The 25,267-nt window shown below is 33.8% G+C and overlaps 1 protein-coding gene across 1 annotated transcript in view; it reads right to left on the bottom strand.

Annotated features, from left to right (window-relative positions):
• Positions 1 to 2,306: 2,306 nt before the first annotated feature.
• Positions 2,307 to 25,267, bottom strand: part of LOC129216302 (uncharacterized) — a 111,464-nt gene continuing 88,503 nt past the window's right edge. Inside the window, exons 48-57 of the mRNA XM_054850511.1 lie at positions 24,458 to 24,537; positions 24,239 to 24,369; positions 23,144 to 23,350; positions 20,601 to 20,665; positions 16,282 to 16,338; positions 15,624 to 15,725; positions 14,110 to 14,280; positions 13,875 to 14,015; positions 12,329 to 12,407; positions 2,307 to 2,532 (exon numbers count right to left, since the gene is read on the bottom strand). Coding sequence (XP_054706486.1) covers positions 2,392 to 2,532; positions 12,329 to 12,407; positions 13,875 to 14,015; positions 14,110 to 14,280; positions 15,624 to 15,725; positions 16,282 to 16,338; positions 20,601 to 20,665; positions 23,144 to 23,350; positions 24,239 to 24,369; positions 24,458 to 24,537 — 1,174 coding nt within the window. The 3' untranslated portion in view covers positions 2,307 to 2,391. The remainder of the gene's footprint in view (positions 2,533 to 12,328; positions 12,408 to 13,874; positions 14,016 to 14,109; positions 14,281 to 15,623; positions 15,726 to 16,281; positions 16,339 to 20,600; positions 20,666 to 23,143; positions 23,351 to 24,238; positions 24,370 to 24,457; positions 24,538 to 25,267) is intronic.

Here is a 25,267-nt window from a genome sequence, read left to right on the forward strand (position 1 = left end):
TGCTAATCTGTTAATCCTCTCTTTCCCCTTGATATAAACTCTCTTCCAGAGCGTAGCACCATTTGTAAACAATCCCATGCATTTTATTGTCACATTTGTTTTTTGGTGGAAGAAAGAAAGGAATGTATGCTTTGCCTTGGGTTAGTTGTGCCATCGTTCAGCAAATTTAAAGATCCGAAAATGTACGATAATAGCTCTTGAACGAAATTTTTCAGATTTTTTTAATATTTGTTGTAATAAAATATATGTATTCCGTATACACTCTTATAACTTTTATTCCAGGTTTTAAAAGCCTTGTGTTATTTGCTACTTACTTTCTGTAATTTGGTGCTGTCATGTAATTGACAAAACCCACAAAGAGAAGACAGGGAGAGAGCACTGAGTGCCGCATTCTTCGATAATAGATGTTACAAAAATTCCCATAATAGGGTCAGGTGGAGTGGAATGGGTAGTTTATTTCTTGCGAGTTACAGATTTTTTTTTAAAATAAAAACACACATGTTATTTACAATAGTTTAACTTTATTTTGGTTCAAAAAAAAGAATGGAAATAGTCAGTTTAGTGGCAGCCTTCTTATAAGTTATATTGTAAAAATCAAAACTAACTGGATATCGTTGAAACTTTGTTTTCAGGATTTTGTTTGTATTTAGATAGCATTCTATTGATGTTATTTTCATTAAAGGAAGTCTCATTTGTCAACTGAAAAAATCAGAAAAGAAAACTTCCATAGATTTTAAGAAATATGTTAAAATTTTTTAAGTGGGGTGGAATGGGTATAACATTAGGCTTAATGACATAGGGATTAATGGACGTCGAATTAACATTTTTTCTCATTAAAAGTTATTCTCTGAAGTAATTGTTCATTTTGTCAAAAGTTTTATATTCTGAAATCCTTATGTTAGGGAGTTGCTTATAGTTGCACTAAATCTGGTTGGATGGAAGACATCATTCGTTAAAAAATGGTTCAAACTTTTCGCAAGGCATCTGAAAAGACACGAAAGCCAGCTGACCTATGAAACTGTAAAGCATGCTATCGATAATGAAATTATCATTTGCCTACCGCCTACTACGAGTCATAACATGCAACCACTAGACAATGCCAGAGCTGACTAAATAAATTGAAAACCAGTCTGATCAAACTCCCATTCCACTAAGCTTATGTTGAAGTACAATATCTGCAGGAGATAGGGTGCTAGTTGAATATAGTGTTAAAAAATTTAAAAAGCTTTTATCGCTCAAGTTCTAGAACCTTTACATACGTGTGCTTATGTTGTAAACATTCTTAAGAAGTCTCTGATGGGAAATTTTTTCACTTACCCATATAAAGTGAAAATGGAGATTGAATAAGAACAAATCATCAAAAACCTAAGTCAGCTCATTCTCAGTAATCGTGGACATTATATATTTGATTGCTGTGAAATTACAAACTAATAGATTTTTACCCTTATGTTAATGTATTTTTGTAAAAAAAAATAAATAAATAAATTCATGTGTTTTCACTCTGAAATTTAATTTAAAACAATACTACCCATTTCACCCCACCCCATGGGGTGGAATGGATATAAAAACAGAGTTTGAAATAATAGCTTTTTTAACAAATAATAAAATTATTTCAGTAATAATAAGTATGGATATATGAAGTGTATTGTTGAAATTTAAAAACTCAGTTAAGGTTTTTTAATTGTTGGATATCAAGTTTGAATAGCTTAATAAAAATTTCAAAAATGCCTGTTTTTATACCCATTCCACCCCACCTGACCCTATGTTGAAAATAGAGAACTAATTCTTAGAAACTTGTTTTGATCTGAAAATTATTTAACTTTAAAAATTATCTGAATGAAAAAATCTTAATTACTTTTACTTATTAACTTTAACAACAGATGGTTGAATTCCATACAAACTTCCAGTTTAGCTTCAACTATAATTTGACTTACTGCGCCACACTGTTTTGAATCCAACAAAGTTGTTTAATTGACCGTGTCTGTCTTAATGCAGAGAAGCTAACAACACAATACTTAGAAATTTTTAGAGAAAAAATAAAAAAAATTATTTTTGAAATAGGAAAAAAGTATGCACAGACAATTAAAAAAGATCCCTTCTAGTATAAAAAAAATCCTTTTGGTTCACAAAAATAGTAAATAAAAATTAAGCATTTATCTAACAGAATAAAACTTCTGAGTTTTATCTCGAGCTCCCTACAATATCATTTTCCAGTTATTAAAAAAATTAGTTTAAAATTAAAAAAAAAGGAAAGCCTAATTTCTCTCTTAACTAAAAAGAGAAACCAGTGTTTTAAAGAAGTTATGATAAATTTTATTCTTCCTTTTGTTACAGGCAGTATCAGCACAGCTGATGGTAAAATATACATTTTAATTTCCGAAATGTGGTACATTAGGTCGCATTCCACCTCAGCCAAGACAACAATGTTTCTTCGTATTTCTCAGACCATTCAACTGAATTTTGGATATCTTCCAAACAACCTTCCATCACATATTCATTAATTTGAGGGACTTGCTTCAGAAAAGTGATGAACTGGAATAAAAAACTTATTAGTTAAGTACATTAAATTTATGAATTTGCAATAGAGAAAGGTTAGTTACTAAGGTTATGAACTGTAAGAGAAAAAATATTAGCAAAGTGTCAATAAGGACCTGAACTGGAATGGAAGATAACATTAAAATAGTATCATTAATGGGAAAAATATTAGTAAAATTTATGTCAGGGTTAAAGAATTGGAAAATAAAAAAAACGTTAGTAATGCATTATTAAGGTATGATAAGGAATAGAAAAAGACATTAATTAGCATAAGTGCCATCAAAGTAAACTGGAATGATAAAAATAAAAACATTTATAAAGTATCATTACGATTATGAAATGAGATGGAAAATACATTAGTAATTTGTCATTAAGGTTATGAAATGGAATGAAAAAAAGAAAAAAAATCGTACCGTACCACTAAGGTTATGAACTGGAATAAAAAAAAAACATTGATAAAGTATCATTAACGTTACGTACTGAAATAGAAAAAAACATTTGTGGAGTATCATTCAAATGAATTGTAACTGATGCGCTAATAAGTCAAACTTCATTTCTTCAGGGCCGAATTTAGTTCCATATCCCATAGGCACACACACACAGAAAAGAAATCCTCCGCTCTCCTCTACTCTGAATTTTAACCAATTTATTGTTTATTATGAAAACATTTCATTTTCAGGAGATGGATGAAAATTTAATGTTATTTAATGGAAAGAAAACGCGGGCTGGGTGCGTTGGTGTAGTAGTTAGGCGGTGACCTCATGCGCCTTTGGCCGTGGGTTTTAAACCCGCGGTCCTAATATTCAGTCGGGTGTTTTTCGAGATGCAGAAAATCGTCAGTGTCCATGTCGCATGATAAGGAGGCTTGTTAAAAATCCCTTGACTGTCAAATTGGCTCACAAGGAGATGGCACGACCGTGAGGTCGGAGATTTGAGTCAATTTTTTTTGTGGTGAAAGAAGACCCCTAGTACCTTACATGGTTAAAGTAATACGACGCAATACTCAGAAAATTATGAGAAAAATCGATTTAAAGTCGCCATAGAGTCTCCTAGGCTCCTTAAGAGTTTAAAATGTCAATCTTTTGACGAGCCGCCGCTAGCCAAGTTGGTTAAGGCGCGATCTTGTGCTCCAGAGATAGCATGATCGGATCCCACTTTGGACCTTTTTCTTTTCTCTTATTTTTTTTTTTTTTTTGCTATCACAACAATTAGTGGTAACGCTTTTCATCCCATATTACTTTCTGAAATTTATTTTTACCAAATATCGCAAACTTTTTCATTAACTGAAAAACATTCTTGCTCGTTATTCTGTACGGTTTGTTTTGCCTAGTAAAGGATTTTGACCTGTGGTCCCCTTACGGTTATAAGGGACAACTGCTCATAGGACATTCGGATCTTTTTGTTTTGTTATCACAGCTATTATTGAAATAGTTTCTCTTCCCTACGTAATTTTTAAGAATTTATCTACATCATTGGTTTTTAAATTATTTTCTTTTTCTTGAAGCAAAACAATTTAAAACAATTCATATTTTTTATTCTAAAGTATGTGAGGAGGAATATTGAGTTTTTAATGAGAATAACCAAGTCTATAAGGAAAAATTCAATTTTTTCAATGATTATGTACAAAAACCGCAGTGGTAGTTATCATAGAAACAAACAAAGCAATACATTTTGCGACATCTTGCGCAACAAATGAAAGCGTATTTTTTTGCAATTGCAGGGAATTTGCAATAGGTCAGTATAAAAACATACCTCAAAAACATTCATGAAACTATTTCGAATTGTGGATAATTTAGACGCAAACCAGGCGTATTGAATCATGTCTTGGAATATTGGAGACGATAATTGATGGTGAATAATTGAATGAATTTTTATAGTCTTCCCGGGAATTAATTTCTCTATTTTGCTCTAACAACTCGCTGCAATTTTGCAAGCGCTTTACGAAATTTTTGACTTGTCTGTAGAAGTAAACATGCCAAGGTTCCACCAAGGTTGCATTGTACATGGATTCTTTGGGAATTTCCTCTCCTATTCCAGAAGAGCCAGCAACTTCTTCAGCCAACATTTTTAATTTTGATTGCACGATAACTTTGCGTTTAATGAAATAGACACGTTGGTTCAAGTTCACTACGAAAGAGAAAAATTCTCACAGGGTTGCGCAGTCTTATGCGCAGATGTCCATTATAATCGTAAGGGCACTTACAGGCCCTTAAAACCTTTAACGGTCAAAAACTTTTACTAGGCAAAACAAACCGAACGAATGAAAAAATTTGCGATCTTTGGCGAAAATAAATTTCAGAAAGTAATATAGGGGTGAAAAGCATTACCACCAGGGGCGCCGACTTGCAAAAATTATTGGGGGGGCCGGACATCACCGGGGGTTTAGGGTGTTATATAATCCCTCTGAGGTCCCCCACCCCAAATAAAGGTCAGATTTTTGTACCTTGAAAATGCCATATTTTCTGGTGTGTATAATTTTAACAAATAAACAGTATGTGACACGGCGTTTTCGAAGTAAAAGAATCTAAAAATTGGTTTACAAATTTTCTGGTTCAACTGTTAAATCCTATCACTTGTCTTAGTAAGAGATTTTTTTGTTCTATTTTATGGGGAGCCGTGCAGTGCCGTAGTTAAGCATTGATATTATAACGTAGGAAGGACACTTGACTTGAATGGAAAGGCACTCCCAGAGACGCAGACTTTTAAAAAAAATGGGGGAGGGGGGGAACCGGGGGAAATTTTCTAAATTTGAGATGAAAAATAGTGAGTTTTAAAGTTTTTTTAAAGCATTTTAAAGTTATATAATCAACATTAGAACCCCAAAAACTCGACAAGCCTGACACATATTTTTTGGCTTTGAAAAAAGGAATTATAAATACAAACACGCACAGTATTTTCGTAAAAAGGTAATTTAATTTACGCATGTTTTTTTTTAAGACCAGTTTTTTCATTAGTTATACCGTCTAACATATTCAAGTGTAAACGCAGTCTCTCAATGTCTAGGTTATTTTTGAAAACTCAATTGATTTTTCAAAATTTGTTTCACCTCTGTTTAATAAAAGCAAGCACTCTTGTTCAACTGTAATGTTCTGTGCGAGTTCAGTTGATGTAAACCGCCCAATAATGCAAGATTGCACCATTTCACAAACCTCAATGTAAAGTGCCTTTGGGATTTTGAAAGCATGCGGTGAACTGGCTTCGTTGTTTTCATACTTTGGTATACGTCGATTCCGAGGAAGCGAAGAATCATCATTTTGTGAAGATTTTTCTTTTAAACACAATTCCCAAAAGTACTCAAAACAATCACGCCTCCCATTTAATATACAAATCAAACCCTCATATATTTTTTCCAGATCAGCAACACTTAGATGAGCTCGCCGCAGCGCTGCCCACCGGCAACAGATTTGACCCGTAAGTTCGAGCACTGGGACAAATTTTAAGTGTGCTTGCAGCATTATAACACCATCATTATTCACACTACTCCTTTTCAGTTAACCTGCTTACTACCGTAATAATTATTTGTTTTAACTAATTACTGAATGTATATTACAAGGTAAACTATCTTCAAACAAGGAAAATAAAAGATAAATTTATGAGTTTAGAAAACATAATATAACTAATACTTTTCTTGATTTATTGGGGGGGGGGGGGCTCTGCCCCCTCAAAAATATTTTTGAGGGGGCTCGGGCCCCCTCAGGCCCCATGGAGTCGGCGCCACTGATTACCACTAATTGTTGTGGTAGCAAAAAAAAAAAAAGAGAGGAATTTGTCCAGAGTGGGATCCGATCGTGCTCTCTCTGAAGCATATTATCGCGCCTTAACCAACTGGGCTAGCGGCGGCTCGTCAAGAGATTGACATTTTAATCTCATAAGGCGCTTAGGAGACTTCATGGCGTAAATCGATTTTTCTCATAATTTTCTGAGTATTGCGTCGGATTACTGTAACCACTTAAGGTACTAGGGGTCCTCTTTCACCACAAAAAAAGAAAAAAATTGACTCAAATCTCTGACCCCACGGACTACTCGTCAGACACTCTAGGCTAAATTAAACTCCTGCAGCAGTTTCTCACCGGGACAGTTTAAGTACTTCCATATTAGTACAGTAAAAATAGGGGTCGGACCCAAACATCCAAAAAAAAAAAGCTAAACCTGGTGCAAATTGTTTATTACCCTCCCAATAAGAACAGGTAAAAAGTCCCACCCCATTGTGCGTCGGGTTTTGGAATGGGGGGGCATCTAAAAATTGCTGTTTTGGGTATTTTCCCTGAAATTTTAGAGTAAATTTAAAGTGAGAATATTATGTTTTACTAAATTTAAAAGCATGAAATTAAAGGTGTTTGACCCCCAAGAGGGATGACGTAACCCACCAATGCTACAGATCCAACCTATCCCCGTAAAACGAAGCAGTACACCCCCGAACCCCTCTCCATACGTTTCATATGGAAACATTATTTTATACCAAGTTAAAGTTAGAAATAGAGTGTGTCCATTTTCCAAGATCGATGATGCACCTCCTCTCAAAGCTACAGCACCCCCCCCCCCCCGCTCCACCAAATAAAATAAATCCTCACCCCCCCCCCTTCCCTTTTATTTCAAGTAGAAGTATTATTTCATGCAAATCAAAAATGCATTAGATCAGGACTGTCCACTCCATAAGAACAGTAGCTCACCTCCCAAAACGAAATTATATACTAAAATATAATCCTTCCCCCCACCCCCTCTAATGGTGCACGTTTGATTAAATGGCCAGAAAAATTACGCTGAACTGTTTTTTTGCTTTCAAATGATTTCTTCTAAGTTTCTAACAAAAAGTTTTCGTTATCAAGATGTTTTTTGGAATCTAGATCTTCAGCAAACTCGTTATTGTTGCAGCTATGTCTAACACAGTTTGTGCATATAATTCAGCACTTCAGTCCACTTTCAGACTTTTCAAACATTCACTATATCTAGTGAACTCCTCAGAGCAAGCACAAGGTTTGAGACGCAGAAAGTCTTCTAGAGCAGAGGGCTTGACAGTTGTAATAGGACGCAGATTATATTTCTGTGGTGCTTTCTTTGCACCCATCAAAAATGACACTAGCTTTCCCATACTTACAAATTACCAATACACTGCATTGCTGGCATATTTCCTTGAAGTTTACAGATCATTACCAAAAATATGATCAAGCAGGTATCTTCCATCTATTACATATGAGGCAGTGAAAAGCAAAGGGATGCAAGTGGGAAAATTAAAAATTTGGAGATAACCAGTACAAATGGTTGGTGAACCTTTCCTCTATGCTGAGGCAAGAGCTGGTACTAGTAGACCTGGTAGTTGCTTCTATACAGCATAATTTAGAAAAGAAAATCAATGAAAACCTACCTAGGATCTTATCTTTAAACGCCTTTTATTCAAAACTTGAAAGTGTCCACTTACATCCCTTTGCTTCTCACTGCCTCATATATGACACCAGCTGTTCGTTCTCTGATGGTGGATGAACCTTTTGCTTCAGATAATAGCACTTTAACTATACAAGATTTTTTTCCTTCTGAAACCAGATTCATCGAATACTAATGGAGGATCAGCGCATAACTCGTACCAAAAGTTTTTAACAATTTGTTATTCCATCTTTACTGTTCATACCATTCGGTGTAAAAGATGGTTTGGGCTTACACATCTTTACCAATAGTAACTACTCTCCTAACAGAAGCTAAAACATAACTGTTTACCTCCTTTACAAAGAAATGCCACAAAATTGTTTGCCTTTCAATATCCTTTGATGTTACTACCCGAACGTTAAAGGTCTCATTGCAACTCACCTTATCATCAGCGAGCGATACCACTACCAACTTGAGAGGGATGAACTTCTGGGGGCTTTAGAAACGGATTGTGATTTCCAAACTGGGAGACAAAAAGGTGTAAATATTTAGCATTCTATTGTTGTATTGCTCATTGCTCTCATCAAGACTTGTTCTATCGTTGAATCACTAGGTTCTAGACCAACTGAATTTGTCACTGAGTTAGATCGTTGTATAGCTCATGTTTGATGTGATCAAATTTTTTTTTATTGCATAATGTACTCAAAAGTTTGAGATAGTGTTGAAAGTATATGTCCGCATATTTAGCATAATTCACATAACCAGCTGCGTAAAAGAGAGGTGGCTAGGTGTTTGCAAATGAGAACCCCCACCGACTTAACGGGTGCAGAATTGCAGCATTGCCCATCTCACTATTGGCAATTTCGGTTTGTCCCCCCTTACGGTGAAGGCAAAAGATTGTAGAATAGTTGAAGTTTGTTAATCAAGAAGAAGTAGGGAAACTTTGGTCAATTTGGACTTTTTTACTTTCTTCTATATCTAATATATAGAAGAAAGTATTGGATTCGTGCAAATTTTCGAATTTCGAATTTTGACGGATTCGAACGTTTTGAGGTGTGCTGAGTCCATTTCGACCATTTTTGGAAAATGTCTGTCTGTCTGTGTGTGTGTGTGTATGTATGTATGTGTGTATGTATGTGTGTCACGTCTGTGTGTGACCAGTATTTTGTGGCCGCTCTACAACAAAAACTACCGCATGAAATCGAACGAAATTTAGTACACATATGTGCCCCTATGTGAACTTGTGCCCATTAGTTTTTGGCGCGAATTCCTCCAAGGAGGGTGGAGCAATGGGACGTTTTTCGAGTTACGCGTGCTTGCTATTCCTCAGGAAGTTACTGGCGGAATCAAACAAAATTTGGTCCATATGTTGGTATTAACAGGAACAGGTGCTGATTCAATTTTGGTGTCAATAACTCAAACGGGGGTTGAGCTGTAGAACGTTTTTTGTCGTCAATTGTGACTGCTGTATCTCAAGAAATAATGAACGGAATGAAAGAAAAATTTATCGGCAAGTAGCCCTTAGTGGGTATAAGAACTGATTTTATTTTTGTGTCAACAGCTAAAAGGGGGGTAGCGCAATCACCCGTTCTTTTTTTCCATTTTGAGTGCCCTATCTCAAGAAGTAATGCTACGTTCTGGTTGAAATTTGGAATATATGTGAATCCATATGTAAACAGGCTTTGGTTCTATTTTGACGCCAATCGCTCCAAGAGGTGTTGATTTTTTTTTTTTTTTTTGCGAATAAAAATATTTTTATTAATGCAACAATAAGAAAGATAAATCGTAATAGATTGTCGTCTGCGTATTTCTCGTGATTTTAATTGAATGGAAATGATAGGAAATATTATCTCAATGATTTAAAATTTTGAACTGTTGCCATCTTATATTTGTTAACAAATAAAATATTTGTAATTCATTCAAGCAAGGCTTTTAAAATAACTTTCAATTTTCGCTCTTTGCTTTGCTTTTGCAATAATTCAGCCATTGGGATAGTCGTCAAGTTTTTGCATGTGTCATTTTGTTTTTGTTGGGAATATTGCTTCCTCGTCAAGCATGGGGAGGGATCAGAAAAAAAAAAATATATATATATAGAAGAAAGTTTCGTGATGGCCACAACATACTAGTTTATGCTACACACGAATTTTGTTTTCCAGCGCGCTAAACAGTTTAATAACTCCAGTCACAAATAATTTGGTTAATGAGCTCGCTTAGATCTTTTAGAATTATCATTCTGACATTACTATATCATTGTGTGGCATTTCGTACTTCGGAAAAGTTTAAATCAGGGAAATATTTTCGAGAACTTCACTGCAATAGTTGATTTTAAAATGTAAATTCAGGGTCCCCCCCCAAAAAAAAAGGGAAGGTGCACCCCTTAAGTGTGACGGAGTATCCATCAAGAATAAAAGCCCTCAAAAAACAAAGAAATACCCTTTGAAAAAACTGCCTTAAAAATTCCAATGACGCAAAGCTGCTCCATGACCCCCCCCCCATTCCCCCCCCCCGCCTGTACACCCCTGTTAATTAGAATTTTTTTCTGTTAGAGTTTATTATTTTACTATTATAGAGTGGTTTCTGCGAGTTTTGAGAATTTTTTTTAAGTAATAGAAATTATTTTTATTTAAATAGAGGATTATTTTGTTCCCCCCCCCCCCTTCCCCCCAAAACCCGACGCGCAAATTGCTGGGACTTTTTACCCCTTCTTGCTGGAAGGGTAAGAAGTAATTTGCAACAGGTTTCACTTTTTTTTTTTGGATGTTTGGGTTTGGCCGTTTTTTGGCCTAATTTTACTGTACTATATGGTGGGAAGTGGGCATCAAAAACTACCGCGCCATTGACATCTGCGCCTTATTGATGGCACACGAAGGTTTAATGCTATATCGGGAGATCGCACACTAGATCTGAAAGGCGAGGTGTATAAATAAAATAATTAAAAGAAAAGTAACTTTTAATGGATAAAAAAGTTTACTAATCTTTAGTTTTTAAGGATTCAAAAATTAATAAATTGACTAAAATTTGCCACCTCTAAATAATTGCCTCCTTAAACAGCTGCACACTCTGCTTGTTCAGAAATCGCAGCTCTGCAATTAATCCGACACAAATTATATATGTAATAATTATACTGGGATTGAGAGAACTTAAAATTTGTAGTTAAAACGATTTTAACATTTTACCTCACGTTAAAAATTATGTCACTCGAAGGAAGTGTGCAGAGCTGTAATGAAGAATAAGACTTAAAACTTTATTTTTTACAAGTATCAAGTGAATTTTTTTCCCGCAATTTTAAAAAACAGCTTAGCTTAAAATATTTATTATTATCACATTATTCACATAACTTGAAAAAAAAAAAAAAAAGATAGAGAGAGATCAAAAATGATCTCCATATTTAGACTTTAGACTCTTTTTTTTGGAAGCTTTTCCTGTTCTGAAGAAGAGCATTGGCTTCTAATTCGAGTATAGGGTCAGTTGGGTAAACATAAATTAAATGTTCAGTAAATTTCCTAAGCCGGGCTGATGAGTGCTAATAAGCACGAAACTGCAGTCCTCGGCTGGAAATGACTGAGCTGGCGGTGTATTTCATGTATAAATTAAATGTTTCAACTTTAGATCCTTCTCCTTCTTTAGGATGAATTGAGACATAAAATTTTGAGCGTTGTATCCAAGACTACACTCCCTGAGAGCAATTGAGAATGAAAAAATTGATTTTTTATAACTGCTTGTTAGCGAACGAAATGATGTTTACATTTACCAAAGAGGCTAAGTGTAAATGGAAACAAATCATTTTTCCACCATGCGGTTTATGTAGGCCGATAATCGCACTATACTCTATCAGTTTAGAAGTTCAAGAAGTGCTACTCCCACAACCCTAAATCTGTGGCCCGTAGGTCGCATGTGCTCCGTTGAATCTTCCAAATGTAATCGAAAACCATTCAAAAAGAAAAGTCATACAAAAAATTATATTATATGCTGAATTTATGTAAAACACGCACAAAAAGTAATTTAAGCGCTTCAATTAATAATAAAAGTAAGTATTAGACTTAGAACTCTTTTAACGATTTTACAATCATCTTCGGAAGCGCTCCGACGGGAGGCCATAGAAGGTCACCGTGACCTCCGAAAAAATGTTCTTATACGGCAAATTTTGACTGTTGATTCCAGTATTGCAGTATAACAAATGTTTTTAATATATATTGTTTAAAATTACCTAATGTCTCTTTGATGTAGGTGTACGTGCATTCACTTAAACAAAGAAAAAAAAAAACATTTGACAAAATTCGAAGTTTTATTCCGTAAATTGAAAACTCTCTTTCACTCTCTGTCCCCCCACCCCAAATTTATCCCCTGAGCGCTCCTGATCATCTTTTTGGCATTATGGATATGATTAAGCGTTCATGGCAGGCGGTAATGTAATTATTTCTAGTAACATACTTACTTCTCCTAAATACTTCGTCGTTTTAAATGTCTCACAAAATATAGAAATTCCAATCGTCGGGCTGCTTTTAGCATCTAACCTGTAAGAATTATGGATTATGAGTAAATAAGAAAAAATATAAGGGATTGCTTTCAAATAAGTGTTGGAGTAAGAAAAATTATTCAGCAAAGTTTATCTTTGTTATTGCTATCATTTTTGAATAAAGATTGCTTATTGTTTTCGCTAGACCACGTGTCAGGCATTCGTTCTTTTTATTCGATTCGTGATTGCTTGATAGTGAGTCACAAGATCCATTGGTATTGCTTGAAAAAAAAAAAATCAGAAAGCTTTATTGGAGTTGCTGCGAACGATTTTTATCACTTGTGACGGATTAAATTCATGATGTTAAAATTACCTAGAAAAATCGCGTCTCTGGTAATAAGTATTATTATTTTCTCAAATGTAAAAATGGTGGTTTTTTTTTATTTTATTTCTTTTCTTTCCTTTTTTTTTCTTTTTCTTTTTTGCAATTATTTTGCATTGAATGTTTTCCGCACGTTATTATTACTGGATATTTTTAAAATTTTGTTTCATTTCTGGATGCCATTTAGCCACGAAATGTGCCAGTTATTTTTGCAGCACCGTAAAAACCCGTCCACGCATAAAAAAAAGGAAGGGGAGGGGTGGAACGCTCTGTATTTTCAAAAGTTGCATAATATTTGATTTAAAAGCAAAATATACGTCTTCTGGAACATTTTGTATGACTTAAATTTTCACTAATATAATTAAAGAAATGCAAATTTAATCTTCTTTTAAAAGAAACTATTATTGTTGATGCAGGCACCGATCCAGAGGGGGAAGGTCATGTGGGTAAAAACTTCCCTTTAAGTCACTAAAGATTGCCTAAAACTGAGTTTTTAGGGGACATTTCGGAAGCTTCGTTCCTGACCTCTATATAAAAAAAAAAGGACCCAGAAAATACTTTTATTTTCCAAACAGTTTTTTTTTTAAATTAATTTTTTAAAATGTCCGATTTTTCAAACAAGGCGTGGTCCTGATGACGTCACAAATGATGCACCTTGCCGCATCTTTTTACTACGTTTCACGTTATGATAATCAAGCACCGAATTAAAATTGCGCTTTACGCTTGCTATGAACCATATCGTTGCCAAAACACGTGAGTAAAGATGCGAATTAAATATTTTGCACTGTGAATGGCAACGGCAACACTGAATGGCATTTCATCATTTGTGATGTCATCGGCAGAAGCCGTAAACAATGAAAGCTCTCCGATTTAAGTAATTTTTAAAAAATAATTAACGTAAACAAATTTATCAAAAAATGGTCAAAGCCTATGTTTTTAAGCATGCTCTTTCAGAAAAAAATACTGTTAAAATTTTGGAAATGACCCCATTGCTGCGACTGCTGAAACTTTAATCATTTACCCACATAAAGCGCCATTTTCGCATCACAAAAATTCTGTTTGTTATAAAAAGATCATACTGATACTGAAGTATTCCTCATATTTTGTAGCTTGCGTAGTATGAAAGATAAAATAGCAACGCACCTTAGCAGTAGAGATTTCCAATTGCGTTTAGTGTAATCCCATAAAGTTGGCACAGCTTCTGGATTGCTTCCAAGGCCTTGAAATATTGCTCTCGCCAGTTCTGTGTTAACTTCAGGCTTGAGCATCATAAAGTTAATAGTGCTGGAAATAATTGATCGGGATATTAGTTCATTTAAAGGTAGAATTGTAGATAAATATTTGGCAAGGAGATAGTTGGATAATTTTCTAATCTAACCTTTTATATAATATCGAATCTCTAAAAGATGCAAGACCGACTGCTAAATCCAATTTTTCTGAATCTTCTACGTCTGGGTCAATGATTCTTTCGGTCATCACATTCCAAAGAGTGCTATTTCCGTAATGTGGAATTGCGGTTTTGAAAACGAAGCTGAGATCAGAAGAAATTCTGAAAAGAAAAAAAAAATAAAATAAATTTGACAATTTGGGTTAAAAAAAAAGTCTGAGAAATAAATATAACCTACTTACAGTTTTCTCCTGTAAAGCTCGTACTTTCATCATAGAAATAATTATAATAATAATAACAAAAATAACAACAACAACAACAATAATAACAACAATAATAATAATAATAACAATTAAAATTGTATACTACATACAAAAAGTAAAAGTTGTCTTTGAATAACAAAGTCCCAAACAGTGTTACAGGTCGAATGACGTACTTAAGTAAATAACATGAAATAATGTAAACAATATAAAAAACAACACAAAAGTATTATGATTTTTGTATTACATTCAACTTTTCCGTTATTCAAAATAATCAACATCTGGTCCAACAACTTTTATTTCTTAGTTTCCTAGCAAGTTTCCTTTTTCGTTCACACCCAGCTCTTGACCGCAGTTTTATAAATAAACTTGCATTGCTAGAGACAGATTTGAAGCTTGTTTTGGAACAGACGTTTTCACTACTAGTGTTAGTATTGATAAAAGTTTTTTTTTGTAATGCTTAGCTCATACAGTATTGATGGCTATTATTCCATTAGTTTATTTGTTTATTGATTATTATTTATGTAACTACTTATTTACATATCTATTATTATTGTCATTCCATCTGTATAGATGTGTTAAATCGCTCTTTAGATTCCAATCCTTTTTTTAAATGAATATATACGGTCTGGTGAGCTTTTTTGCTTAAAACTAATGTTATGTATTACACTGAGCTCACACAGCATTTCTGGCTATCATTTCACTAGTTTGTTTATAGATTATTATCTAACTCTTTATTTACTTATCGATTATTATTATCATTCGATATGCACCGCATGGGAAATCGCTCTAAGGATTCCAGTCTCCTTTTCCATCTGAGTTGGGTTTGCTACTGTAAGGATTTTTGCATGCAGGGTGCATTCCAGGAACATTTTGAATTGAAAACTCACCGAACGAAAGCAGGACTACCAACATCACTACGCAGTACAGTAGTTGGAAAAAATGTTTGGGGAACTCGCCTTTGAGGTTTGAGAGCACTCACCAAACGAGAAGGTGGTTTGAAATCAATTGCATAGCTTTTACAATAAAGAGCCAAATATTTTGGGAGGTATCATCACCTCGCCTTCTACCCCCTCCCCCCAGCTATAGCTCTGTCATTGCGTTAATATCTTGGGCAAATTTAATCAATGCTTAGAACTACAAATTTATTTCGCAGCTATGACAGATGAAAATATTGCCATAATTAAAAAAATAATAATAATATAATTATTAAAACTGGAACATGTTTTCTGTTTGAATGCTCACTTTTTGCCTTGTGTCCATAATTGCAATTCCTCATTCATTGCATCTATACATTTTTGGTTCAATGCCTGGCAAGATAAATCCACAATTGTAGATATGAAGTCACTGTAAATATATAACATTAAATTAATTGAATCTTAATACAAATAACGTGCGCAATGTAAGTACAGAGGACATGAACGTGCAACATTAAAATACAAAGTTAACTAGTTCAGATCACTACCAGGCTCATCATTTCAAAATTTCCTAGGGAGGGGAGGGGAGACAAAGGGTTAGTGAAAAAAAACATTTAATAGGGGAAAAAACAACAAAATGCGTAGAAAAATACCTAATTACATAATGTTTCTAAAATTCAGCAATCAGGAAGGGGGGGGGGATGATTGATCGCTACCTCCGCTATACATTTGCAGTTTAGCATTACAGAGACTGCGCTCAGACTCAGGTTGCACGTGTAACGTTTAAAGTTGAAAACTTTTAATAAACGTTTGACGATGGTTGTCGCAACGTTAACAACCATTTTAAAACGTTTATCAAACAAAATGCGCCACTTGGGGACAAACAGGCTGCTGCGAATGTGGAATCTAGTCGCCATACGATATTTGCTATATGTTTGTTTGGCATTAATATTTTTAGTAGAGGAAAATATTTCTGTTTAACTTACAGATCGGGAAAAGTGTAAGAACAGCTGCCAGCACTCGTTTCCCAAGTTTTGAAGTAACTGGAATGAAAGAAATATTAAAAAATCTACGAAACTCTTTGCTATAATAAATTGTAAAATGCAAAAGCAACAACGTTATAAAAACGCACATTTTTCAAAAAATTATAGATCGTGTTACGTGGATACAAGGAACCCCCTTTTCAAAACGAAAAGATCTGAGCTCACATCTTTCATGCAATTTGCATTAGAAACGTCTAAATAAAGGGGAAAAAAAAACAGTCACATATTTAAGGTTACAAGGGAGAAAAAAAGGAGGGAGGAAGTTTTTTTGAAGCAAAAAGATGTGAGCTCACACCTTTTCATATAATTTACCCAACTTTGCTTCAGTTCAAGCAATTTAATCAGCGACAAAGCTATTTCTTTCCTTGAAAATTCTAGCTTCTTTTTTTAACCTTAATGCAACTTCTGGGGAAGTGGCAACTTCTAGGGGGGGGGGGGGGGGTTCACCTCCGGAGACACCCATCTGGGTGTAACACCGACAGTGGATCCATGAGTTCAAAAAACATATAAAAGCTTCAATTCTGAAATTTCACCCTAGTATATCTTAAAGTATATGTTATCTATCAAATTTTTATGGAAAATAGAGTACAATATTTCGGGTAGGGCGGCTGCATATGCATCTAAGACGAATTTTACATAAAATGTATTTTGTGTTCCCCTTGCAATTTAAGCTTTCGTTTCACAACAAAAATGAAAATGAAATGAAATGCTTCTGAATATTGTACAAAGGGGGGGGGGGGGGGTGAGTAACACCATAAACTATCATCCCGGGTGATACTCGTGTTAGGAACGCCACTGCTTAATTCATCCCACCTTTCACACTAAAGGGCAACAGTTAATATGACTGAACATTTAGTACAGTTACGGCCACTTCTTGATTCCTCCCATTTTTCCGCACTAAAAGCAACAGTTAATATGATTAAACATCTTGCACTTACTGACAGTTTTTGATTCCTCCCATTTTTCCACACTAAAGGGCAACAGTTAACAGGGTAGATCGGGGGATTGCCGCCATCTAGGAGAAATGCTGCGAGCCCTGATATTTGAGTCAAGGAAACCGGTTGGCCGGTCTGACAGCACCTGACCTGTAGCGACGATGCTGCAACCAATGCTCCAAGTCGATGGTAGCCAATGCGCGCGTTGTTTGTTCTCACAGTGACGAAGGTTGTTTTAAAGAAGTTTGATCTTATTTTCCATTTTCAATAAGCTGAGGTATGTACCTTTATATGCTACAATGCCTGCATTTGCTATGAAAAACCTTTGACTAGATATTTTAACCTACATTTTGATCAACTATATTGATCACTTCCGTTTTGATGTCTTTAAATCTACATTTCTTCCATCTTGTCGGATCAGGGTTATGACACTACCTCTCCGGGTGTGATACTGCCATGGTGGCGGCATTACCCCCTTTAAACTTCTATCCAGTACATAGGTCAAACGCAATTTTTTAAAGGAACGAAAATGCGCTCTGATAAACTGTGCTTAGTAAAAACAGAGTTAGTTAACAGAAGTTAGTCTTAACAGAAGAAACTGTTGAAGAAAATTGTCTTGTAAATACGAGCAATATGTCTGAAGGTGAGTTACTGGATGTTGCACCTTGCTCATCAAAGACCGTTCAGGAAGTGTCTCAAAAAAAAAAAAAAAAGTTTCTTCAATCGCTGGAAAAGTTTTCACCAGTTCCAAATTGGTAGCAAAAAGGGTAAGGGAAAGTTTTGAAAGAAAAAGTCACTCGTCAATTCAAACCCCAATCAAAGCAGCTTTGTAAGAAACAGTTGCTGCAAGAAAGGAAAAGACATTGAAAAAGAAACAAGCCGAAAGAAAATTTTGCAGCAAAGGTTTTGGCAATGTCCATCAAAGTTGAATCAAAGGCAAAGAAAGAGGAAGCAGTGACAACACGGCAAAAGAATGAATAAATCTGTTAAGAAAAGGGGCGAGCGACTTTTTGGTTTTGAAAACTCTTCAGATGAGGAGGACATCGACGTCAAAAAGTTTTTTGACGATGACGAAAACGATGACTTTTTGATCCAAGCGATCCAAACGATCAACTTTGTGCTATATCTATATGCAATGAATATGGAACTAACGAACAGTCCTACAGATGCACTTGCTGTGGCAAGTGGGTCCATTCAGAGTGTAGCGATGCTGAAACAGCTGAAAACTACATTTGTGATTTTTGCAAATTTTAAGAAAATCAGATGAATTCAAAATACTGTTTTTTTCACTCACTGTAAACTAAAATGTTATTTCTTTTGCTTTTCAATTCCTATTTTGTAATGCTTATTGCATACAGGATTTTTGATAAATTTTCCTTCTTAGTCTTTTAGTCACATTGGCTAGTTGCGGGATTACCCCAGCTCTCTGGGTAATACCGCCACAGTGCAGAGGTTAACAAACTGATGCTTTATGACTATTTCTTTTATAGATTTATTAATAAAAAATTTTGTATACATTCTTAAGACGGCGTACAATAATCCGAAATATTGATCTTGCTCATAAATACGATTTTTGATGGTGAAAAAAATTGAAGTTCCTTAAAATGGCGGCATTCCCCTGATCTACCCTAATACTAAACATCTTACAGTTACTACAAAAGCACTTACTTTCGCTTTCAGGAGAATCGCGAAAATTTTATCCCAGCGAAATATTTTTTTTCTCATCTTTCGGTTCTGCTCAGAAAAATTTCACGAAATTTTCGTCCCGTGAAATTACCGTTATCTTTATTTTCACAAAGTTACTGCTTGAGAAAATAAGTGCTTTTACAGTACAGTCGACTCCCGCTACAACGCGATTCGACTCTCGTGAAAGGGCTATAACACGAATTTTTCACGAGTAAGGAATTTTAGAGCTAACACACATTGCTCGTCGACAACACGATTTTTTTTGGAAGGAAGTATGGGCTTCGTTATTGGCAACTAAATATTGATTTCGTGAATGTTTGTACATCCTTTTAGCAACACTGACAGCGAAATATCTCACACCAAACTAGTCTACGCATCACGTTGTTAGTGCATCAAGTAATCACTCAGCATCTTACATTTTTTTTCATTCTATTTATTAAAGTTGATAAAATGTAATGACACCTTAATGCACCGTTTCATCCAAAAGTTTGAGGATGGGATAAAAAATTGAGTTTCTGCCAAAAAAAGGTTAAGATTCTTCATATGCTTGAACAATTACAAAACGTCGACGGTTGCACGACAATAAGTATGAGTGAATATTCCATATGTACAATTAAAAGTCAAAACAAAAAGATATCCGTAAAAGTTCAGAACTTAGTTTCAATATTGAAGCTTGCAAAGTAGAGTCTAAGCAAAATAAATATGTATTATAAAAATGGAAGCTGCTCTTGTACTGTGAATTTAAGAGATCAGGAAAAGAGGCTGATGCCATAAATGAGAAAATTAGAAAAGAAAAGGCGAAGCAATCGTATTTGAAAATGTATTAAAATAGAATAATGATCTATCTGATCATGGAGCATAAATAATCACCATCTTTATTTTTCAACTCCTGAATATTATTGCTGTGTCTACTGTACAGTACTATTATAGTGCAGCATTTTAGTATCACTACATACTGTGTGTGCCGTGTTGTTTTATTTTATGTCTTTCATTCCCATTGATCATTCATTTTGCGCATCTTAAAGTATTTTATGTTGAATAAAACGGCTTTTTTTATTTTTTAAAAACAGTAAAAATTTAGTTCTTTATCTAAGAAACTGTAATGTAAGTTGAGGATTTAGGGGGTATTTAACAGTGTCTAAAAGAATTTGGTATGTTTAATGTTTCTAAAAAAATGTATACGTACATTTTTCTACAACGCGAAATTTCGAAGGAGTCTTGGAACGAATCCCTCGTGTAAGTCGGGACTCGACTGTATTACAAACATGAAAGGAAGACAAATGTACTGTTACTTAGCTAGTCCATCAGGGCTTCCGGTTATGAAAGATGCACTGAAAGAACTGATCGGCAGAATGCGAACAATCTGGGGCATGCATTCTTAGTTAACCTGCTCCTCATGCAGGTTTATAACACAAATCTTTTACGTCAGCGTTTTCTTTACCTTGGTAATATTTTTGATTCCTCAAATCAAATTTATACTCCTAGGTGTGTTTTTTTTTCTTTCTTTTTCAAAAACTATGTATTTTAACAAAAATGTTCAGCTACAACAATTTATTGATAGTTCTGAAATGCAACAACTTTATTTTGCTTCGAAGTTCATAGGAACTGAATATTGCGAATAAGATTTCGTTGGCATCATACCTGTTGTTTTTCATGTTGGAGACATATTCATCGTATAAGTTTTTTGTTAATTCAGCAACATATTTCTAGAAAAAAAGACAGAGGGAAATATTTAAAAATATATATATATATATATAAATAAAACCATTCAGCATAAATTTTTAGAAGTATTATCGTTATTTTTTCATGAAGAAAAGCAGCTAAATCACTTTTAAAAACAAATGTCTTTTATCGTTATCTGGTATTCATTACAACTACTCAAGTAACAAGTTGCAACAGAAGCATTATTATTTTTAAACCCAACCTTTCCCCTACATCAGCGGTTCCCAACCTTTTTCTCTTGCGAACCCCTTTCAAAATCCGAAGGAAGTTGGTGAACCCCTTGTGCAATAAGTAATAAGTATTAAAAAAAAAAAAACTCTCCCAATACACTCGCTTTGATGCTGCTCTTTAGTGCAAAACAATTATAAAAACATAACTGCAAAAAAAAAAAAAAAAATAAATAAATAAATAAAATAAAATAAAATAAAATAAATAAATAAATAAAAATGAAATTAAATAAATAAATATAAGGACGAACATTGCTACAAACTAAAATGATTGCTAGAAAACGAATTCAAAACTAATTCATTTAAAAACAAACCCAGGGATTATTTTTTATTGGGCTTCAGTCAACTTTGAGAAAATTTTAATCGGATGGTTGTGGAACAACGAAGCCCAAAGTTTGGCTCAAATATGTGACAGTTTCAGTCTTGCATGGAAGTCAGCATTTACTCTGTATATGTTTGTTGAAAATACTTTTTCAGAAAGAAACGTTTGTCCAAAAAGTTAATAAAATTTAAAATGTGTTTTTATGATACGACAGTACATTTATTGGTAACACTAAATCAGAAGTCAATTAAAGAATTTTCTTTAAACATACCTTTTATAAAACTGTGTCAGATTAACTAAACGATCTTTTTTCTACTAGTAAAATTCGAAAGATCTCCAAATTTATATCTTGTTGAAAATTACTAGCAGTCTACTTGTTTGATAGAGATATTTTGCGCACATTTATCGTTTGAATGCTGAGGAATTTTCTCGTCTCTAAACCAATCGTGCAAAATTAAATGCGTAGTTTTTCTTATTTTTCTTATTTTATTTTTGAGAAACAATAAAAACACCTATAATTAAGTCTAAAAACTGCATAAACGGTAATTTTTACTAAAAAATGTTTACTTATTACACGAGAATTTTTCTGCACTAAGTTCATAAATTCATTTTTTACATACGGAGAAAACTCAAGTTGCAAGGTCTAATTTCATTAATTTTTTACTGCGCATCCTCACACTGTCGCAAGTTTTGACCTAGGAAATTCTTTTGAGTTGCGAACAATTAATTCCTTCTCTTTTTCGTCAGTTCGAAGAACATTGTAATTAAGGTAATGTGAAAATCCCAGAAACTAACAGCAGCGAAATCGCACTTCTACGCATTTTCGGTACACCACACTTCGTCATGCTCAAATGGTGAAGAAACTAAATGTTGAACATTAACTATAAATGTTTCAGACTTCGCATATACTCCATGAAATATTTCCATCAAATTTAATCGAGATTTCTGATCAAAAGCTACAGAAAAAACCAAAGCATCCGTATGCTTTCATTGGGTTCAAAATTTGAACCTTTTCAAAATGGCTTCAATGGGGTTGTTACCTTCAGTCAAAAGTAGTACTTTTTGTCACTGAAATTGATAGAATAAGCAAAAAAAAAAAAAAAAAAAGACAAAAAACATGGACTCAGAAAATACTTTCATTTTCCCAACAGTTATTTTTTAATTAATTTTTTTTAAGTGTCCGATTTTTCAAACAAGACGTGGTCTTGATGACGTCACAAATGATGCTCTTTGGCGCATCTTTCTATCGAGTTTCCACGGTATGATAATCAAGAAGCGAATTAAAATTGCGCTCTACGCTTGCTATCAGCCATATCGTTGCCAATACACATGAGTAAAGATGCAAATTAAATATTTTGCTCTGTGAATGGCAACACAGAATTGTCATTTCATCATTTATGATGTCATCGGACAACAATGGAAGCACGCCGATTTAAGTATTTTTTAAAAAATATTAAACTTAAACAAATTATTTAAAAAATGGTCAGATCCTATGTTTTTAAGCATGTTCTTTCAGAAAAAAAAATACTTTTTAAATTTTGGAAACGACCCCATTCAATCATATGCTCAACGATAACGATTAAAACTTGCTCCTTGTAATGACATACTTAATTCTTGAAATTTACAAAATATGTCAGCAAGTTTGCTAACATTTGCGTCCAAAGAATATTGAATGTGCAAGAGACAAATGAACAAATGAAGAACAAAAAAAACGCTTGAACTTAAGATTTCATGTCTAACAAAAATGTTAAAATTCCGCCATTACACTATTATTTTCGCGAATCCTCTTTATACATCTCGTGAACCTCCAGGGGTTCGCGAACCACCGGTTGGGAACCGATGCCCTACATGTATCATAAACAAAACACTAAAAATTAATGTAAATTTCTTTTTAAAAAAAGTTGTATCATTACTTTTAAAAGCTCCGCTGTAATAGATTTCCCATCAATGCGTCGCAAAAAATGTATGAATTGATCCCTAAACAGACTCCAAGGCAGTAGTTCTTTTTCTTGCTTCAGGTATTTTGTCAGTTCTAAAGGTATATCGTATATAATGCGGTTTGTTTCAGCCAGAATAAAAGCATCATGGAGCAGATTGTATCGATCAGTAACACTTAGATCCTGAAAAGAGAAGACGCTTTATAGAAAGATCAAAATATAAAACAAAAAGCCCGTCCAGAACTAAATAAGATCTAAAGTTTTGCCATTTTGAACATCGATTTTGAATCTTTAACTTCATATTATTTTTTCTTTCGTTTGTACTGTGCTCTAAATTATTTCATTTCTACGTAACGTGTCAGGGATTAAAACAAGTTTTACAAAACAAACTTTTCACAAACAAAAATCTTATATGAACATCGATTTTGAATCGTTAACTTCATCTACTTTTTTCATTCGTTCGTACTGTGCTCTAAATTATTTCACTTTAACGTGACGTGTCAAGGATTTAAAAATATTTTCACAAAACAAAATATACATGATATTCTCAATATTTAAAACTGACAGTGGCAAACTCGAAAAAATATGGCTTTATTACTCACTAACAATTTATTGTATTGTATCTTCACCATGCATTAAGTATGAAATTAATGATCAGCACCAAAGGATATGAAGGTGTTGCACCAATTTTACAGTCAAACTGCGTGGAAGAATATAATTACGGTACCTTCACTTGAAAATACATTTTAAGCTCATCAAATACTTATAAAAACATTTCTCCTACTAATCGATATTGAAAACATAGGACAACGTTGGAAAAATTATTGAAAAAAATATTTGAATGATCATGTTTAGAAAAAAATTATGTGTATTTAACATTTTGAAGAAATTTAAGACGCAGCGGTTAAAGAACAATAATTTATGAGTGACTGGAATAACCGTTTCCTTTCTTTAGTTTAGGATTCAAATTTTGAAAATCCATTTTACAAGTTTCTTTTTCACTAACCCATAATGTCTTAGAATTCAAGTTTAAAATTACTTTGAAATTACAGTATTCAACATAAAAAATACCTCGTGGTTTTCTCGCATTTTGTGGTAAAGTTTTTCCCAATCAGAATCATCGTACTTTACGACATAAAATCCCACAAAATTTGGGTTGAATTTCAGGGCATCATCTTTCAGCGCATTGATTTCAAAGGTAGCTGAAAGACAAATTTCTTTTAGTTAGAATTTAGAATTCCAACCAGAGGAAAAAAAGAAGAAAAAAAAAGATAATATAGTTCATTTTACCTGTTTTTTCTTTCAACCAAATAGTATATTCATTTCCAGTTGCTAAATTCTTGTAAACAAGTGGTATTTGCCACACAAATCTAAATAGAGCAATATTTTTGAAATTAATTTAAAATTATGCACGCAAAAAACTGAAAACAGTTTTAAAATTTTAATGAGGACGGATGTATTAAACCAGAAAAAAAAATAATGATATTAATTTTTCAATCAGTAACATTAATTTTCTTTGATAAATATGGGCAAATTTTTTGTTTATAACAAACTACTTAATGAAAACTTTCAGAAGATATTCTTTAACGCATTAAAAGCTTATAAAACCATTTGTTTAGTAACTACATGTGTGAGACATTTTTTGCTGAAAATTAGGAAAAGTAGTTATTTTCCTGCTAACTTTGCTTCTGAATTAAAATCAAGCACCCAATAGGGTTTATAAAAATAAATCAACATAGGGAAGTACTTGAGTAACATATCACATGGTAACTAGATTGACAGAGGTTCCTCCCCCCCCCCATCCCCAACTATTAGAGTACAGGGTCATTCCATAGTGACTAACGTAACATTCGCAGCTGATTTTCAAACTCTTTTTACTTACACTGGGAGTAAAAATAAATGTGTTTTGGTTTAATATGCAGATTTAAAATGTACAAGGTGACTATTTTTCATTTCTACCAAAATTTTGAAGCAAAATAAGCGCTGGCAGGTGTTTTTTCACCAAAAAAGGCATCGTGACTAACGTAACATTTTTGCAACCCTGAGAAACAATGCTTATGTTACGAGGCAAATTTTTCTGAAACTTACGCAGACATTTAA

The sequence above is a fragment of the Uloborus diversus genome, chromosome 2 (assembly GCF_026930045.1).
Source record: "Uloborus diversus isolate 005 chromosome 2, Udiv.v.3.1, whole genome shotgun sequence".
Taxonomy (NCBI): domain Eukaryota; kingdom Metazoa; phylum Arthropoda; class Arachnida; order Araneae; family Uloboridae; genus Uloborus; species Uloborus diversus.